At 42.9% G+C, this 21,352-nt stretch overlaps 1 protein-coding gene across 1 annotated transcript; it reads left to right on the top strand.

Moving 5' to 3' along the window:
• Positions 1 to 17,042: 17,042 nt before the first annotated feature.
• LOC309957359 (polyadenylate-binding protein 4) lies at positions 17,043 to 17,748 on the top strand. Its single transcript, XM_082832554.1, has 3 exons — positions 17,043 to 17,133; positions 17,248 to 17,378; positions 17,642 to 17,748. Exons 1-3 carry the CDS (start codon positions 17,091 to 17,093, stop codon positions 17,729 to 17,731), a joined length of 264 nt encoding a protein of 87 aa, XP_082688680.1. The 5' UTR covers positions 17,043 to 17,090; the 3' UTR covers positions 17,732 to 17,748.
• The last annotated feature ends 3,604 nt before the right edge of the window (positions 17,749 to 21,352 follow it).

Raw genomic sequence — 21,352 nt, 5'->3', positions numbered from 1 at the left:
CATCCTCACCTCTGGCCCCATTTCATAGGACTCACCCCACTGTTCACTCTCTTCTGCTACCCCGGCCTGTATTCGTCAGAGTACTTCAGAGAAACAAACCAATAGGATGCATATTATAACTATGGTGAGAGAGATGGATTTTAAGGAATTGGCTCACACTGTTGTAGGGGCTGGCCAAGTCTATAATCTACAGGGCAGGCCAGCAGGCTGGAAATTCAGGCAAGAGCTGATGTTGTAGTCTTGAGTCTGGTGGCTGAAAACTCAAGCAGAAATTCTGTGTCGTCTGGGGGCAGAATTCCCTCTTCCTCAGGGGCAACTCAATTTTTGCTCTTAAGGGCTTCAGCTGGTTGAATGAGGTCCCGCCACATTACAGAGGGTCATCTGCTCTACTCAAAGTTGACTGATTTAAGTGTTCATCACATCCCCAAAAATGTCTTCATAGCAACAGCTAGACTGATGTTTTACCAAAGAACTGGGCACCATGACTTAGCCAAGTTGACACATAAAATGAACATCACGGAACTTCCCTGGTGGCACAATGGTTAAGACTCCGTGCTCCCAATGCAGGAGGCCTGTGTTCGATCCCCGGTCAGGGAACTAGATCCCACATGCGTGCCGCAACTAAGAGTCCACAGCTAAGGAGCCTGCCTGCCGCAACTAAGACCCAGTGCAACCAAATAAATTAATTAATTAAAATTAAAAAAAAAAAAGAACATCACATGGCCTCTTTGTCATTTCTTGAAGACAGGGTCATCCTTTCTCAGGGCCTTTGCCCTTACTATTTTCACTACCCAAATGATCTGCTCCCAGATATCCACATGGCTCCTAGACAACCCCATAGCCCATTCCCTCCCTTCCTTTGGATTTTGCTCAGTGTCACTCCTGGAAGCCTTCTTTGATAACCCCATCTTAAGTTACAAGCCCTCCTCCGGCCCTAGCTCTCGCAGGCCTTCTCTGCTGGCCTTCCCTATGTGGTGATCTCAGGTGAGGCATGTCTCAAAGGTGCAATTTTCTACTGTTACTGTCCAGTCATAAACAATTTTGTCATAGACTAGAAGCTCCTTCGTAAACAGACCTTATTTAACTTGTACACTGGCCAGAGCGTCCGCTGTTATCTCTCTGCTTCAAACTCTCCTTTCTGTACTCTCCCTTGTGAGGCTGGAGCTGGGACTCTTGACACCCACATTTCTCCTTTGTGAACTGGCTTCCTGTTAGGCTCTGTCATGAAGGGATGCTACAGGGTGTTTTAAGCATACCTGGGATTTGATTAATCTGTGTGACACACAGATATGGAATTGACCATCATGAAGGAAGAAATTTGCTCAGTTCCCTAGAGACAGGAGGCATGGCACACCACTCAGGGTCACATGGCGAAGCACCAGGGTGGGTCAGGGGGCAAAAGGGGTGAGGAATAAACATGGGCAAGAGTTTTTATTGTGGTTTTCACTGGAAGGAACAGGCAAGGCAGGGTAAGCAGGCTTAAGGTTGGCTAGTTTGAATAATTTCAGTGGTCTCTGAGGTATAGGGACTGTCCTTAGTTGTCTGGTACCCGGCCTTGGAGTGATTAGGGTGGATGGATAGTGGCCCAGAGTGTGAGAGCTCAACAGAGGAGATGGTTGGGATCATGGGCTCTGGATCAGTTGGTTTGCATATGAAAAGAATGCTCTAAGGCAAGTTGTTTGCCATCTCTAAAGGGGATGTTAGCTAGCCTTGGAAGAAACAATCCCTCCAAGGTCAGTAAGGCCCCAGAATGCCCAAGCAACAAATAACAGGAAATTAAAAGACGTGATTAATACACAGGGAGAGAGAACACGCAAGGACGGTGGTAGCAGAAGAAACTTGCTTTTGGTTTCCTATGGGCTCTCTGATGGCTTACACTTTCTGAGTATCACCCCAGGGATGCTTCTAATCCCTGGTAACAGCAGTTCCTTCCTGTAGCAGCAGCTGCATCCAGTCACAATCTCCATCACTTGCAGAGACAGCTCCATGGTGCTTTTCTCCGAGATACCAGCATGAGCTGGCCAGTGCCCTGTCCCCGAGACGTCTGGTTCTCAGCCCCGTGGGACCCTTTTCCAGGTTCAGAGACACCAACATCATCTAAGCAGTGACTCATCCTTAGGGATGTGAGTTTCAGCTCTACAGTGCCCCTCCTCTACGCTCAAGCGTTTTGATTATTCACACTTCTTCTCTTAGTTCCTTCAACCCTGCGGGTGGTAGCTGCTTCCTCCAATTGCTATGTCTATGATAAATTGGTGTATTTTTTATTGCTCTTTTACTTACCTCATTAACAACTGTATATCTAGTTTGCAATGATTTATAATCAGTTCTCTCTGTTCAAATAACTGGTGGGGTTCTGTCTCCCCATTGGACCCTAGCTGATTGAGAAATTGGTACCAGAAGAGGAATTTTTGGACAATGCTTTGGTTGTGTTCTTGGAGTTGAACTCAGTGCTGACCTCCTTGACGATGGGAAATACTAGCAATCCATGGTGTGCAGTGACTTCATGATGGATCAAATTTTCACCTGTGGTTGATTGTGATGAAGTGCCTATTGAAAGGGCTGTTTGACAGAGTGGCTCTTTCACTTGGTCTCAGGGCACTAATAAGGACTACAAGGACTATGGTGTGGGATGAATCCTTCTGAATGCCCTAGAGTGCCTACAGAGAGGGAATGACAAGCTCAAATGAATAATCAGTTGGGATTAAGGCTGAATTTGAGGAGTAATGAACATGTTTTAGAAATGGATGGTATGCCTGTCACTCAAAGATGATTTGATTATACAATGATTATGGCAACTTTGCATCTCCTCATTCAGGGTAGAGAATTAGATGTCTTCGTTTGAATGAAGGACAGTTGTACCTTGTTAGAAAGAAAAATAGAGTGTTTTTAATTTTCTTAAGGAAGTTCAAATATGTGAAGAAGGTACATAGGGATGCTGAATAGCCAAAGGGACGGATTGTGCCATTAAATAATCTGTTTTCTGTTAGCTCCAACCCACCCTTCTATACTCTACGTTGTGATGCTGGGGAAGGGACCAGAGTAACCATATTTCTGCTTTGCCAAAAGCAGGTTCCTCTTAGGCATTATGAATAGGTGGTACGTGAGGGGGCTACAAGACTGGAGGAGGAAGAAGGAGCTGGTTTCTTCCCTTGGGCTTCCTGAGCTTGTGAACATCCTCCAGCAATGCTTCTTCGCCCTGGCCGCAACACTTCCTTCCTGGGGAGGATGCGGAATCTAGTTTGCAGTATTTCCAACACTTGCGTACCAACCTTATTGTGCTTCACCCAGAAAATCCAGCAACAGCTGAACAGTCCCCCCTCCTCAGAAATCTGAGTTTCAGCTCAGCAGGGCCACTCCGCTAAGCTTGAGTTTTAATAATTTAAATATCTTCCATTTGTTCTCCCAGCCTAAGGGGCAGTAGATGCTTCCTTAATTGCTGCTTCCAAGATACCTTACTGTTCCTTTCTTGAATTGTCAGTTAACCAGTTAATAACTTTATACCTAGGTAACAATTCTTTATATTAAAATCTCTGCTCAGGGTTTCTCTGGTGGCGCAGTGGTTGAGAGTCTGCCTGCCGATGCAGGGGACACGGGTTCGTGCCCTGGTCCGGGAAGATCCCACATGCCGCAGAGTGGCTGGGCCCGTGAGCCATGGCCGCTGAGCCTGCGCGTCCGGAGCCTGTGCTCCGCAACGGGAGAGGCCACAACAGTGAGAGGCCCGCGTACCGCAAAAAAAAAAAAAAAAGAGAAATCTCTGCTCAAATAACCAGTGTAATTTCTATCTCTTGATCAGACTCTTCCTGATACACACACACGTTTCAAAGGGTCTTTCAAACGGAGAATAGTGCCTGACATTGTAGGCACTCAGAAAAATATTTGTTGAACTAAAGGCAATAGCACTTAGTGAGTTCTTACCACCTCAGGCTTTGTTCTAAGTGCCCTACATGTATCATTTCATCATCAAAATAATCTCATGAGATAGGAACTCTAATTCCTAATAAAAAAATAAATACTGATATGTGGTCAGTGATTAAACTGACTGTACTGCTGGGTAAGGCAGGGAAACTTGATCTAGTACAGAAGTCAGACCATGTAAGATTGGGTCTTCAGATGAAATGTTAGCAAACAACTCAGGATGATTAGCTAAAGCATAGAGGGTTTACTCTCAGGTAGGGTATCTACAAGGAAAAACAGGGCACATGAAGACTGACTCCCACTCCAAAGACAAGGATGGGCTTCTAAGAAAAAAAGGCACTGTACAATATAAGGAGAGGTGACTGGCTGGTTAAAGAAATCTTTAGCTTGTTGGCACAGGACTGTTTGGCTTGTAATGAAGCAGAGCCCCAATTCCATTTGTGGCTTTTAAGGACTTTATTGACCCAGTAGGTCCAGTAGGTTGAGTCCAAGTAGTACATCTGAGACACAGATCACAAACATAACAAGTTCATCATCAGGCTGGCTATTTTATTTTATTTTTTTTTTGCGGTACGCAGGCCTCTCACTGTTGTGGCCTCTCCTGTTGCGGAGCACAGGCTCCGGATGCTCAGGGTCAGCGGCCATGGCTCACGGGCCCAGCCGCTCCGCGGCATGTGGGATCTTCCCGGACCGGGGCACGAACCCGTGTCCCCTGCATCGGCAGGCGGACTCTCAACCACTGCGCCACCAGGGAAGCCCCAGGCTGGCTTTTGTGTTTGTTGTTGATTTGTTTTCTGCTGATTCTGATCAGTTCTCCAAGAGGGATGCACTTTGGTTCCTTCTTTTGGGACCCTGACTGATTGTTTTCTTGCATTTTATTAGCAATACAGGCTCGAGTCATGCGGTATACCGCATATGCTCAAGACTCAGCAAAAATTTCCTTTTATCCCCTCATTTTTACTGATAAGGAACCTGAGCCACAGAGCAAGTAAGTAACTTTCCCTTGGTCACACAGCTGGCAATAGAGCCAGAGGTTGGTAGGGTTGCTAGGTGCCTTACTCTTCATGGGACTCAATTTCCTAATGCCATTATGCCCCGCAGGTACTCACTGAGGCCCAGCCTCCCTAGTCAAGCAGACTGACTTTAGAATTGTTAAGAGTTGGTACATTTAACCAGTTTGATATACTGTTTCTATTGGGAAGAGAGAGAGAGAGAGAGAGAGGGAGAGAGAGAGGGAGGGAGGGAGGGAGGGAGTGAGGGAGGAAGGAAAGGAAAGAGAAAGAGAGAGAATGAAAGAGAGAGAATGAGAATATAGTGTGGTTAAGAGTATGGATTTTAGTGGGAAATAGATGGAGGTTAAAATCCCAGATCTGCTTTATGCTGCTTAAAACTGCTGTAAAATAAGCAAATTACCTAGTTTTTCTAAGGCTCAGTTTCCTCATCTGTAAAGTGAGGGAAATAATACATACCAAAAGGGGCACTCAGTTTAATCTATTTTTAGGTAATCGTTTTTAGAACAGCCCTACCAATTTATGATCTATGACTGCCCTCTAGAGGTAAAATTAAAACATTGTCTCCATAACCATGCTAAATACGATCCCTGAAAGCCTCTTTCTTCCCAAATTGTCCAGCCAAAAAGCAGTAGTTTCTGCAAATCAAATTGCCCAATAACAACTGGTCTTTAGTGACTCCAATATTTTTGAACTGAAATATCAGACTTCCTTGAAGAGAAACAGGAAGGCTTGGCCCAGTTGCGTAATGCAGGGCAGAATGGCACCAAAGAATTAATTGCCATGAAAAATAAGTTACCCGCCACCACCAATAACACACACACACACACACACACACACACACACACACACACACACACACACACACGGCATGAAAGCCAGCTGGCTTCACAAACAAGTTTTCCACACTTTAAAGAAACAAATTATCCCTATCTTATGCCAACTATTTCAAATACACTGCTTCCCAACGCCCCGCCAAAAAAAACCCCACAAAAAAACCTGGAAAATCTGACCAGTTTATTACGGTAAAATGGTCCACTATCCTCATCTTAAACTTTTTGGGGTTTGGAAGTTTAGAAAGATGATGCAGTGTGTAACTTGTGTATAAACACCCTCAGCACAGATGGGACCAGTCCCCTACAATTAAATATGTTCATATCTCTGCCATAAAACATACTAAGTGGGACAAATAAAAACTGTAAATAGTCTCACAGATCAAGTTTAGTGGCCAGGTGAGTTTGCTGAAAATGTACCCCCTCCCCCCAAAGAAAACCTGTTGCTAGTTTTCAGAACTTTTAGAATTTTGGAATTGCAGATAAGAATTGTAGACTTATATAACTGATGCCAAACCAATCTGGGATGCTAGTACGAGAAAAGAAAATTTAGCCCAAACTCATGAATATATTTGCAAAAATCCTAAGATAAAATGCTAACAAATAGAATCTGGCAACTTATAAAAAATCATATATCACGACCACCGGAATGGAAGGTGCAGTACCACCACTGTGATTATGGCTTCAAGTTGGTGATCAGACCCATGAGACACAAATAGATTTTTAAAAAATATTTATTTATTTGTTTGGCCACACTGGGTCTTAGTTGTGGCACATGGGACCCTCGTTGCCGCGTGCGGGATCTTCATTGCAGCATGCGGAATTTTTAGTTGGCGGCATGCGGGATCTAATTCCCTGACCAGGGATGGAACCTGGGCCCCCTGCATTGGGAGCATGGAGTCTTAACCATTGGACCACCAGGGGAGTCCCACAAATAGATTTTAATCTAGAATACAAAGCAGGATATATGAGATGCCATTTTCATCTTCCTGGGAGGCCCAGCAGCTACCCAAGTACACAGATTCTTTTGTCGCTTACCCACAGGTCATGTACAGGAGAGCCAAGGTGTGTGAGGGTCACCTTGACTTATAGAAGCTGCAGCCTCTATTTCCCACCAATAATTTACACCATTTTGGATGTGTAAGCCCATTGACAACCCCCCAAAATTTAAGCACACAACAAAGGAGGTGTACACTATAACCCCCTTTTATCTTAACTCTACTGTTTCTAAGGAAACATTATTGTGGAAGACCATGTTCAGTGTCAGGCAGGCTTGCATCAGCCCAGGTCCGATATTAATTTTCACTTTACTCACAGAAAGATAAGTTAACATTAGGAAATCTATCACTGTGATTTGCTAATTAACTGATAAAGGAGAAAATCAGATGATCCTTTCAAAAACTCAAAAATACTTCTCAACAAAATGAAACAGAGATTCCTTATAAAAATGCTTAGCAAATTGAGAATAGAAGGGAACTTTTAAAAGGTATCTACCCCAAACCTAACCTTTATACTTAAGATGAAAGTTTGGAAGCATTTCCATTGAGTCAGGAACAAAGGAAGATTGCTCACTGTCACCTTACTAATCACCACTATCCCGACTTCCTAGCCAACGTAATGAGTGAAATAAATACAAGGGATAAGAATTAGGAAGAGGCAACACTGTTTCTATTTTCAGGTTATATTACTGTCAATTTAGGAAATCTACAGAAAAACTATTTGAACTAATAAAAGAGTTTGGCAGGGCTACTAGATATAAGATCAACATACAAAAATCAACAGATTACCATACTGATTGTAATAGGAATAAGAAACTAGAAGATGTGATAGGCAAAAAGATACCATTCACAATGTCAGTAAAAACGATCATGTATCTAGGGATATATCTTTAAAAAAAACATGCTAGACATTTACAGAGGAAAATACAAAGTATTTCCGAGTTATAAAATGAATATTTTAAAAATGGAGAGATATAACATGCTTGTGCATGGGAATACTATCATAAAGATGTCACTTCTCCCTTAAAATAAATCTACAAATTCAATTCATTCCAGTAAAAATGTATGAGGATTTTTCATGTAACTTGATAGGTGGATTCTAAAATTCATATGAGGGCTTCCCTACTGGCGCAGTGGTTAAGAATCCGCCTGCCAATGCAGGGGGCACGGGTTCGAGCCCTGGCCCAGGAGGATTCCACATGCTGCAAAGCAACTAAGCCCTTGCGCCGCAACTACTGAGCCTGTGCTCTAGAGTCCACAACCACAACTACTGAGCCCGTATGCCGCAACTACTGAAGCCCACGCACCTAGAACCCATGTGCTCTAGGTGTGTTGTCTGCAATAAGAGAAGCCACCGCAATGAGAAGCCTGCGCACCGCAATGAAGAGTAGCCCTCCTCGCCACAACTAGAGAAAGCCTGTGTGTGCAACAAAGACCCAACGCAGCCAAAAATAAACATAAAAATAAATTAATTAAATAATTTAAAAAATAAAATAAAATTCATACGAAAGAGTAAACACCCAAGAATATACAAGGTAATTCTGAAAAAAGAACAAGATAGAAGATATAAAAATTTATTATTAAACTATAGATATTAAATAGGATAGAATTAATTCAGGATCATTCTAAAGGGGTAGAGAGCCCAGATACAGACCAAAAACACTGGAGACGATATATGACAGAAAGGGCACAATCAATCCTACAGGATGATAGAATGGGGCATTGGACCATGTTAATAAATAACATAACAACTATAATATAGGAAAAATCAGCTTTCCATCTGGAAAATCTCTGTAGATCAACAGGAAAACGGGGGAAATGGGGGAAAAAAACCCTAATGATATGTTCTAGCAAATCTCAACATAGGAAAACACCATGGCCATCCTCAGCATCATTAATATTCAGATAAATACAAATCAAAGCCACACTGAGATACCACTTCACACCAACTAGGTTGGCTATAATAAAAAAGACATACAATGACAAGTGTTGGCGAGGATGTGAGAAACTGGACCCCTCATACATTAACGGTGGGAATGTAAAATGGTTCAATTGCTTAGGAAACGGCAAAAATGTCCTTTATTGTCTCTTTTTTATAGATGAGGAACCTGAGCCACAGAACAGTGAAACAATCTGCCCTTGGTCACATAGCTGGTAAGTGATACAACCAGACTTAGAGTTCCTCAAAAAGCTGAATGCAGAGTTACCATATGACCCAGCAATTCTATTCCTAGGTATATGCTCCAAAGAATTGAAAACATATGTCCACACAAAACGTGTACAAGAATGTTCATAAAAGTATTATTCATAATAGCCCACAGTCCATCAACTGATGAGTGGATAAATAAAATGTGGTATATTCATATAGCAGATTATTATGCAGTTAAAGGAAATGAAGTACAGACACACGCTACAGCATGGAGGACCCTTGAAAGAATTATGCACGTGAAAGAAGCCAATCACAAAAGACTACATATTATGCGATTCCACTTATATGAAATATCCAGCATAGGCAAATCCACAGAGTCAGGAAGTCAATCAGTGGTTGCCAGGGGCTGGGGGGCAGGGGTAACAGGGAGTGATTGGTATGGGGCATCTTAGGGGGAGGGATGAAAATGTTCTAGAATTAGATGGTGATGATGATTGCACACCTTTGTGAATGTACCAGAAAACACTGATTGAGCACTTTAAAGTGGTGAATTTTATGGTACATGAATTATGTCTCAATAAAGAACATGTTAAGCACCTTTCAAGCAAAACGAAACAAAAACAAAAAACAGAATTGACCAAACTCACTACAGATGTCTGTCAGAAAATCCTGCCCAAGCATCTGATTTGCCACCTCTGCCCAAGCCCTCCTCCTCCCCTGCTGGCCCTCCGCAGGCTCCTATTCATTCTCCTCTTCCTCTGCTCGCCCTCACCTGTCCACTTCCATGATGTCAGCTCCACAGACTCCCGAATTTCGGTCTCCATCTCACACTCAGCACACCCCTAACCAGCATCCATCCCTACTCCTGCACACCTGTTCCTTCACCACAGGAAACAGCACTGCCAGCCACCTAGTCATCAAGGCAAAAGCTGGGGAGTCGTCCTAGTGACCTCCCAGCCCCTCCTGTCCCACCTCCCGGCTCATTCGTCTCCACCTCTGCAGCCTCTGGTTTACTTCAGGTTGCATTGTCTCTTGCCTGCAAACAGGCAAGAGGCAGAGAGCAGAACTGTATACACATCATTCCCTCACCTCCATCTCAACAATTCATTCACCACTCTGCAACCTGAGTGATTTTCCAAAAGACAAATCTAACCCTGTTACCTCCCAGTTTAGAACATAGCCTATTCTTGACCAATAACGGCTAACAATGATTGTGATTCACTTGTTGCCATTTGCTAAGCATTTTGTATGAATTATTTAATGCTGCAACAACCGTATGAGGTAGAAATGATTATTATTACTCCTCCATTATGGATAAGAAAACCAAAGCTGATTTTTCTGTACCTGTTGAATGTGATTAATGTTAAAACAACTTTATTGAGGTGTAATTTACATATCATGAAATATGCCCATTGTAAGTGTGTACTTTGATGATTTTTAGTAAATTTACAGTTTGACAACTCTGTAAGTCACAACCCAGTTTTAGCACATTTCCATCATCCCTAAAACTTCCCTTGTACCCATTTTCAGTCAGTCCCTTCTTCCACCCCCAGGCCCAGGCAAACAGCTGATCTACTTTCAGTGACTATAAATTTGCTTTTTATGGACATGTTATAAAAATGAATTCATACAATATATAGCCTTTTGTGATGTGTTTACATTGTGTTTTTGAAGTTCACCTATGTTGTAGCATGTACGTTTTATCCTTTTATATAGCTGAATAGCATTCCATTGTATGGCTATACTATCGTTTGTTTATCCATTCTCCAGTTGATATTCAATGAATTCCACTTTTTAGCTATTTATGAACAATGGTCCCATGAACACTTCATGTGCAAATCTTTGTGTAGACATATGTTTTTACTTCTCTTGGATAGATACCTAGGAGGGGAATTGCTGGGTCATAAATAGAGTTTAAATTTTAGTAGTTGCCAAACTCTTCAAAGTGGTTGTACCATTTTACATTCCCATCAGAAATATATGAGGACTCCAATTTCTTCACACCCTCACCAATATTTGTTATTATCCTTTTTTATAGCCGTTCTAGTGACTGTGTAGTGGTATCTTATTTTTGTTTTAATTTGTGTATCCCAAACGACTAATGATCTTGGGCATCTTTTCATGTGCTTGTTAGCTCTTTGTACCTTCATATCTTCTTTGGTTAAATGTCTACTCAAATTTTTGCCTATTTTTAAATTGGATAATATATTTTCTTATTATTGAGTTGTAGGAGTACATTATTTATTCAGGATATATATCCTTTATCAATCATTGAGAGTGAGGTATTGAAATGCCAAAACTATAATTGTTTATTTCTCTTTTCAATTCTATCAGTTTTTGCTTCATGTATTTTGGGACTTCTTTGTTAGGTATGTATAGATTTATAGTCGTTACATCTCCCTGATGTCTTGACTCTTTTATCATTATAAATATTCCTCTCATTGCCAGTAACATTTCTGATATTAACACAGCCACCTCAGCTCTGTTAGAGTTACAATTTGCATGGTCTCTTTCCATCTCTTTACTTTCTACATGCCTGTGTCTTTGAATCTGATTTGTGTCTCTAATAGATAGCATATAATTGAATCTTGCTTTTTTAAAAAAAAATCCAATCTGACAATCTCTACTTTTTGATTGAATTGTTTAGTCTATTCACTTTTAGTGTAGTTATTCATATGGCTGGCTTTATGCCTGTCATTTTGCTATTTATTTTCTATATTTATCCTGTTTTCTTTTGTTTCTCTTCCCTCTTTGACTGCCTACTTTTGTGCTAAACTATTTTTTAGAGTACCATTTAAATTTATTTGTTGATTTTTTTTAAATGGTATTTTATTGAGTCATCCAAACTCACTCAAGAACTTCAGCCATTTTACTCACTCAAACTATATTTGTAAGTAGAGTGGTTGCTCTGGGGACTGCAGTATTCATCCTTACTTACTATAATCTTCTTTAGATTAATATTAGCTTAAAAACGGTTAAATATAGCAACTTTGCTCCAATATAGCTTCATTTCATACCCCCTCCTTTGTGTTATTATTGTTACATGTATTACATCTATATATGTTATAAACCCAACATACAGTGTTATAATTAGTGGTTCATAAAATCTTATATCTTTTAAAGAAATTAACAGGAGAAAAGAGAATATATATTTGCACAGTTTTTTAAAAATTAATTAATTTATTTTTGGCTGCATTGGGTCTTCGTCGCTGCACGTGGGCTTTCTCTAGTTGCGGCGAGGGGGGCTACTCTTCGTTGTGGTGCACGTGCTTCTCATTGTGATGGCTTCTCTTTTTGCAGAGCACGGGCTCTAGGTGCGCGCGCTTCAGTAGTTGTGACATGAGGGCTCAGTAGTTGTGGCAAATGGTCTTAGTTGCTCTGCAGCATGTGGGAACTTCCCAGACCAGGGATGGAACCTGTGTCCTCTGCATTGGCAGGCGGATTCTTAATCACCGCGCCACCAGGGAAGTCCCTTTACGGTTCTTTTTTTAAAAAATAAATTTGTTTATTTATTTATTTTTGGCTGCATTGGGTCTTCGTTGCTGCGTGCAGGCTTTCTTTAGTTGCGGTAAGCACGGGTTTCTCACTGCAGTGGCTTCTCTTGTTGTGGAGCACGGGCTCTAGGTACGCGGGCTTCAGTAGTTGTGGCATGTGGGCTCAGTAGTTGGGCTCGCGGGCTCTAGAGCGCAGGCTCAGTAGTTGTGGCAGACGGGCTTAATTGCTCTGTGGCATGTGGGATCTTCCTGGACCAGGGCTCGAATCCGTGTCCCCTGCATTGGCAGGCAGATTCTTAACCAATGCGCCAGCAGGGAAGTCCCTGGTTCTTTATATTTACCCACATACGTCACTTTTCTGGTGCTCTCCATTTCCTTCTGTAGAGTCAAGTTACCACTGGTCTTATTTCCTTTCACTGTGAAGGACTTTATTTATATTTCATGTAAGTCAGGTCAGCTAGCAATGAATTCTCTCAGTCTTTGTTTATCTGGGAAAGTTTTTATTTCATCTTCATTTATTTTTTTAAATTCAATTTACTTAAACTAAAAAAATAATCCATTTATGAAGGATAATTTTTTTTGGACATAGAAACTTTTGTGAACAGGTTTTTTTTGTTTTTTTTTTTTCTTTCAGCATCTTGATTATGTTATTCAAATGCCTTCTGGCCTCTGTTGTTTCTGTTGAGAAAAGGCTTGTCACAACTGTACTTAAGAGTTCCTTTTTTATTTTTTGGCTGCACTGTTTGCGGGGTCTTAATTCCCTGACCAGGGATCGAACCCAGCTCCTCAGCAGTGAAAGCACCAAGTCCTAACCACTGGACCACCAGGTAATTCCCGTTTTTTACTTTTTATTTTGGCCGAGAACTCTACTTGTGAGTTCTGATGCGCTGTTTTTCTCTTGCTGCTTTCAAAATTTTCTGTGTTTTAGGCTTTCAACAGTTTGATGATAATGTGTCCAAATGTGGATTTCTTTATGTTTATCCTACTTGGAGTTCTTTGGATCTGTAAATGAATGTTTTTCCTTAAAATTAGGACATTTTTTTGGCCATTATTTCTTCAAATATTTTTTCTTTCCCTCTCTCTCTCTTTTTTCTTTCTGAATTGCTGGGTCATATGGTAATTTTATGTTTAACTTTTTGAAGAAGCACAAAACTGTTTCCAGAGTGGCTGCGCCATTTTACATTCCACCAAGAATGTATGAGGCTTCCAGTTTCTCCACATATTTGCTGACACTTGTTTTCACTTCTTTTTTCAATCATAGCCATCCTAGTGGGTATGAAGTGGTAACTCATTGTGGTTTTGATTTGTATTTTCCTAATGACTGATGACATAATGACCTTGATTCTTTTTAGCTTTATTGAAATATAACTGACCTATAACATTGTGTAAGTCCTAGGTCTACAACGTCTTTATTTAGTACACTTATATATTGCAAAATTATTACCACCATAGTTAACTAATACCTCCATCATGTCACATAATTACCATTTCTTTTCTGTTGTGAAAACATTTAAGATCTACTTTTGGGACTTCCCTGGTGGTCCAGTGGTAAAGAATCTGCCTTACAATCCAGGGGACGCTGGTTTGATCCCTGGTCAGGGAACTAAGATCCCACATGCTGCGGGGCAACTAAGCCCGCGCAGCACAACTACTGAGCTCGTGCGCCTCAACTAGAGAGAGAAAACCGGCACGACACAGCTAGAGAGAAGCCCGTGCGCCACAACAAAGATCCCGGTTCCGCAATGAGAGATCCCACATGTCTCAATGAAGATGCTGCAACTAAGACCCGACACAGCCAAAAATAAATTAAATAAATAAATAAATAATAAATCTTTTAAAAAATCTACTCTCTTAGTAATCTTCAAGTATATAATACAGTATTATTAATAATGAATCCTCAGAACGTATTCACCTTATAACTGGAAGTTTATACTCTTTGAACAATATCTCCCCATTTCCTCCACCCCCTCATCCCCTGAAAACCACCAATCTACGTTCTGTTTCTACGAGTTCAGCTTTTTTAGGTTCCACATGTAAGTGATATAATGACATTGATCTTGTCATGAACTTTTGATCACTTACATCTCTTCTTTGGAGAAAAGTCCTTTGCCCATTTGTTAATAGGGTTGTTTGCCTTTTTGTTGTTGGGTTTTAAGAGTGCTTTTCACATTCTGGACAGGAGACTCATCACCTATATCATTTGCAAGCATATTCTCCCATTCTGTGGGTTATCATTTCACTCTCCTGATAGCGTCCTTTGATGCACAATAATTTTTAATTTTGATGAAGTCTAATTTACCTATTTTTCTTCTGTTGCTTATACTTTTGGTGTCTTATCTAAGAAACGATTGCCAAATCCAAGGGACAATTTTTTTTGGACACTATCAATTGTTTATTTTTTATTGAAATATAGTTGATTTACAATGTTGTATTAGTTTCTGGTATATAGCAAAGTGATTCATATATATATATATATATTTTATTCTTTTCCATTATAGGTTATTACCAGATACTGAATATACAGTATAATATTCCCTGTACTATACAGTAGGGCCTTGTCATTTATTTTATATGTAGTAGTTTGTATCTGCTAATCCCAAACTCTTAATTTATCCCCTCCACTTTCCCCTTTGGTAACCATGTTTGTTTTCTTTTTTTTGCGGTACACGGGCCTCTCACTGTTGTGGCCTCTCCCGTTGCGTAGCACAGGCTCCGGACGCGCAGGCTCAGCGGCCATGGCTCACGGGCCCAGCCGCTCCGCGGCATGTGGGATCTTTCCGGACCAGGGCACGAACCCTCATCTCCTGCATCGGCAGGTGGACTCTCAACCACTGCACCACCAGGGAAGCCCATAAGTTTGTTTTCTATATCTGTGAGTCTCTTTCTGTTTCATAAATAAGATCATTTGTATCATATTTTAGGTTCCACATAACAAGTAATATCATATGGTATTTGTCTTTGTCTGACTTACCTCACTTAGTATGATAATCTCTAGGTCCATCCATGTTGCTGCAGATGGCATTATTTCATTCTTTTTTATAGCTGAGTAGTATTCCATTGTATATATACTTGTATATATCTGTATACTGCATCTTCTTTATCCATACATCTGTCGATGAACATTTAGGTTATTTCCATGTCTTGGCTATTGTAAATAGTGCTGCTATGAGCATTGAATCCAGTGTTATGAGATGATATTGAAAGGAAGGAAAAGTGGCCACAAGCTCTAGGTTCTGGCATACCTGGACATCTGTCCCTCCTGCTGCCAGTGAAGAAAAAAGTCCATAGCTAGCAGAGAGAATGTTTTAACTTCTAGTCCTTCAAACAGTCTCCATGATATAAACACTGACTCAAAGGAAGACGTCTGGAGAGTGTGGTTGCCAAGAATGGTGGGATCTAAGTTGGCTTTTTCTTTTCCTTAGGGGTTCCCACTGCACCTGAGCCACCACTCATGCCCGTGCTCCTCCTTGGGCTTTTGCTCCACGGAAATGCACCCAGTGTCAGCAGCCCACATCCCATGCTTCATTCATCAGATATTAAAACTCCACTAAATGCCAAGGAATTGTGAGTGGGATGGCGTCACAGTGGTAAACAAACTGACATAGACTCTGCTCTCAAAATGCTCCTTCTGTAGCAGGAGAAAGGGGATTTTAAAAAGTAGATACAAAAAAAAATTAAATACAACTTGTGCTAAATGTGAGCACAGTGTCTAACTACTCCCTTCAGAAATGCAGGAGAGAAACGGATGTGGCCCACTGTCTCATTCACTTCACCTACCTAACGCTCTCTAAATATGGGAGTTCCAAAATGTAATGCCCTGTTGAAAAGATACGAATCCTTTCTTTTTTTTACACCTTTCCTTTGGATTTATTCTTCTTCACAAGTGAAGCAATTACTATTAGAATTCTTTTAATTGGGCTCAAACATTGCAATGCATGAATCCTTTCTATAGCCTGCAAGGTCCTGCTTCTATGCCCCAGATCATCACTGACCCCACAGAAGCACCTAGACATTGATGTCTAGAAACATCTCATGTTTCTATAGAGCATTTTATGAGAGAGGGCGTATGGTATGTAATAATTATAACTGGTCTGAAATGCATGCCCTTGGGCCCAGTCCTTTCTGGGAGTCCCTCCAAAGGAAATAACGGGGTCTTTAGGAAAAAGCTGTACTGCTAAAGATAGTTACTATAACTTTGTATGTTCAATAAACAAATTCAATACTCAGTTTTTATTTTGCTAATGTGAGGAAATGACTTGACCTCATTGGGCATCATGGGTAAAATTGGGTGATAATCTCTACCTGCAAAAGTTTATGAGGACTAAATATCTGAGGAAATATCTGCCTAGCACTAGGCCTGACAAAGAGCAGGTGTGTTCTCTATGGGTTCATTTCACCTCCCCTTTCTGACTGTACTGCATTGTATTACATACCTGAATAGGTACACAGGAATCTATATAGGTTTTATATTCCCACCACTCCCCTCTCAGTGGACTGAATTTGCACAGGGACCTCTCGTCCTCCTCTCCTGGCGTGCTGAGTGGTAGCATTCAGGTGTTGAATGGTTGGACTGTCCTAACCTCTACCACTGTCAAGTGTCCTTTCCCTGGTGCTAGCCCGCCGCCTCTCCTGGTTCCCAGGCACCCCAGCCTGCGGTCCACGTGCAGGGGCAGGAGCCGCTGACCGCCTCCATGCTGGCCGCAGCACCCCCGCAGGAACAGAAACAGATGCTGGGTGAGTGACCCACGTGCTTGCAGAAGAGGGGGCCAGAGCTGCTACTGACCTGGACACCAGCGTCCCTTCTCTGCTGGGATGCTACTGGGTTTTTCACGGAATACCTTCCCACAGGTGAACGTTTGTTCCCGCTCATCCAGACGATGCACTCAAACCTGGCTGGGAAGATCACGGGGATGCTGCTGGAGATTGACAACTCGGAGCTGCTGCACATGCTGGAGTCCCCCGAGTCTCTCCGCTCCAAGGTGAGCAGGTTCCCAGACCCCCGCGGCTTCCGCTCACTCGGCTCAGGAGGGCAGGGGGTGGCCTTGGGCACCCAGGGGCGGCAGAGAGAAGTGTCTGCTGCCCCTGTGACCTCCTCGTGCCTCGCCTGTGACCTGAGGGCTGCTGGCGTGTGGGTATCTGGGAAAGTGGTCAGCACCAGGAGAGGCCACCGCTGGGCCTGGGCGCCAGGGAGGGGCGGAGGGGCTCTCCTCAGGTGTCACTGACCACCTGGAGCTTCTCACAGGTGGATGAAGCTGTGGCGGTCCTACAGGCTCATCATGCCAAGAAAGAAGCTGCCCAGAAGGTGGGCGCTGTTGCTGCTGCTACCTCTTAGACAAGGACAAACCGTGTGTTTGGCTATTTCATTTCCTGCGATGGTTTTGATTTACAATCATCATCCTAAAAAGGCAGAAGGAGGAGGGAACGGAGAGAACCCTGCTTCTGTTACTGCTTATCCTGCCCACTTATCCTGTTACCTTTGTGCCTTATCTGTCATCTGAAGTTAGAGAAAGGAGGGGATAAGCTGTGAATTATAAAGGGCAAACAACAGTTTCCACTGTGGTTTTCTTCTGACACCAATCAATTCTACAATTTTCTGACAACAGCGGGGACCCACCATTTCAATTCAGTTCTGATACCACGGACCCCACAGGTTAAGGGCTCAGTCCCACAAGACTGCCCCTACTTCAGACACCAGCCACAAATGGGGTCCCTATGCTACCCACACTTATGCTCAGCCAACTACAAATTTGGGTTCCCATGAACTGCACGCCCCCCAGGTTTGAAAATTTGCAAGAATAACTCAGGAAAGAGGTATACGTATGATTATAGATTATTATAAAGGACACAACTCAGGAAGAGTCAAATGGAAGAGAAGAATAGGGCCAGGTGTCAGAGGAAGGAGATGCGGAGCTTCTTTGCCCTCTCCAGGCACACCACCCTCCCAGCACAGCCATGTGTTCACCAGCCCAGAAGCTCCCCAAACAAACCGCATTTAAAATTTTTACATGTGGTTTCACTATCTAGGCATGATTGATTAAATCATTGGCCATTGGTGATTGAACACAATTTCCATCCCTTTTCCCCTCCCTGAAGGTCAGGGGTTGGAGCTGAAAAGTTCCAACCCTCTAATCATGTGGTTTGTTCCTCTGCTGACCAGCCCCCATCTGGAAGCTATCTAGGGGCCTGTGATAGATAATTTTATATACCTACTAGACTATGTCATAAGGTGCCCAGATATTGGCTAAACATTGTTTCTGAGTGTGTCTGGGAGGGTGTTTCTAGATGAGATTAACAGTTGAATAAGTGGACCCAGTAATGCTATTGCCCTCTGTAAGGTGGGTGGGCCTCATCCAGTCCATGGAGGGCCTGAACAGAACCAAAGGTGGGGGAGAGGAGAATTAGCTCTTTCATCTGCCTAAATGACTGAGCTGGGACATCTCAATTCATCTCTTCCTGTCCTTGAACTGGGATTTATACAATTGGCTCCCCTGGTTCTCATAATAAATCTCTCCATATGTATCTATATGATGTATATATATTTATCCTATTGGTTCTATTTCTCTGAAGATCCCTAACTAATACAGGACCCCACTATGCGTCACCACCTTAGGGTAAACTCAGGTATGGTCAAAAGGGTTCATTATGAATTTTAAAAGGCCCTCCTAGGGCTTCCCTGGTGGTGGAGTGGTTGAGAATCTGTCTGCCAAGGCAGGGGACACAGGTTCGAGCCCTGGTCCGGGAAGATCCCACATGCTGCGGAGCAACTAAACCCGTGCGACACAGCTACTGAGCCTGTGCTCCAGAGCCCACGAGCCACAACTACTGAACCTGTGTGCCACAACTACTGAAGCCCGCGTGCCTAGAGCCCGTGCTCCACAACAAGGGAAGCCACTGCAATGAGAAGACTGCGCACCGGAACAAAGAGTAGCCCCTGCTCACCACAACTAGAGAAAGCCCGTGCGCAGCAATGAAGACCCGACACAGCCAAAAATAAATAAATAAATAAATTTATTAACAACAACAAAAAGGCCCTCCTGTCATTCAGGAAATTTCAGGGGTTTTAGGGGCTCAGTGCTAGGTACTGGGGACAAAGACCAAATATATATATATATATATATTATACCATATTCACATAAAGGACACCTGGTCAGGTTCCTCTCAAGAGTGACCTGTTGGTCTGGAGTACAGACAGTTTCACAAGGGGATCTTGTAATCAGATCTCACAGCCTCATTTCTATGAGCAGTACCCCTCTGGTTTGGCCTAAGGATGCTGAGGTTGGCTGTGTTTGCATCCACTGCTTAGCTCTGGGAACACAGCAGACACAGGCCTTGTTGTCAAAGAGGGAGACAGACACACACGTGACTACAGTCACAGGGTGTGTTTCAGTCAACTGTTGGACTTGGAGGCCATGGCACCTCTCTGAGGGGTAAGCAGGACCTCCAACAAGGACAGGTGGATGCCTCCAGATGGAGAAAGGAGAGAACCAAATGGGCAGAGGCAGAGTCAAGAGAATCAAGCACATGGTAAGGGCCAGGGCTTGTGTGTTGGTGGGGCTTGACTTGACGTGGCCATGGCCCCTCGTGAAGGGCTCTAGGAGCCTTGTCATGAGTAGCACTGATTAAGAAGGGCACTCTAGGGCTTCCCTGGTGGTGCAGTGGTTGAGAGTCCGCCTGCTGATGCAGGGGACAGAGGTTCGTGCCCCGGTCCGGGAAGATCCCACAGGCCACAGAGCGGCTGGGCCCGTGAGCCATGGCCACTGAGCCTGCGCATCTGGAGCCTGTGCTCTGCAACAGGAGAGGCCACAACAGTGAGATGCCCACGTACCACAAAAAAACAAAAACAAAAAAAAAAGAAGGGAACTCTAGAGAGTTGAGGTTTGTTTTGATGAAAGATCATCCTGGGAACAAGTCAGAGGGCAGACTGGAGGGAGAGAGTCACCATCAACTCTTCCTTAGTCTCGACTGCATTAACCTCCTGGTCTCCAGGTTTCCATTGAAATCATTCTGGGCATAGTAGTCAGAGCACGGTTTTATTTTTTTATTTATTATTTATTTATTTGGCTGCATCGGGTCTTCGTTGTGGTTTGCGGGATCTTTCGTTGTGGCACACAGGCTCTGTGTTGCGGCGCAGGCTCTTTGTTCGAAGCTGTGTCCCCTGCATTGGAAGTTGAATTCTTAACCACTGGACCACAATGGAAGTGCCCCAGAGCATTGTTTTCAAACATAAATGTGAGAATGTAACTCCCTGTCACAACCTTCAGTAGCTTCTCAAAGCCCCCACATCCTCCACGTGGTTCACAGGGCCCTGCATCAAGCAGCCCCTGCCCACCTTTCCTGCCTGATGTTTCATGCCCTTCCCCTCCCCAGCTCCCACACCTAGCCTTTCAGTTCATTTAATCCGCAGAAGCTGTCTCCTCTCCCTGAAACCCTTTTCCCTGCTCCATCCTCTCTCTGGCTCCTCTTCCTCCAGGTTTCAGCTTAAATGTGGCCTCAGGGAGGTCTTAACCAACTGCTGTATCTAAAATAAGTGGCCCCATTACTTTGTACCACTTAAGTCAATCAATGATTTATGTATTAGCTGATTTATTCCAAGAGTCAGCAAACGCTTTTCCCAAAGAGCCAGATGGTAAATATTTCAAGCTCTGTAGGCCCTGGGTTTGCCCTTGCATCCTGAAAGCACCCACAGATCAATACTAAAAGGAATGAGCAAGACTGGATTACAATAAAATTTTTTTGGAATTTTTTTAATGAAAATTGAATTACATATAATCTTCACATGTCACGAAATATTATTCTTGTTTCGTTTCTTTTTCTTATCTTTTTTTTTCCAGCTCTTTAAAAATGTAAAAATCATTTGTAGCTCCCGGATTGTCCAAAAACAGACGGGCAGGATGGCCCGCGGACCGTAGTTTGTTGGTAGTTTATTACTTGCGGACACCGGCTGACTCCTCAC

Source organism: Leucopleurus acutus (genome assembly GCF_964270905.1).
Source record: "Leucopleurus acutus genome assembly, chromosome: 2".
Classification (NCBI taxonomy): domain Eukaryota; kingdom Metazoa; phylum Chordata; class Mammalia; order Artiodactyla; family Delphinidae; genus Leucopleurus; species Leucopleurus acutus.
The sequence above is the reverse complement of the archived record's forward strand: the minus strand, read 5'-3'. Positions and strand labels throughout refer to the sequence as shown.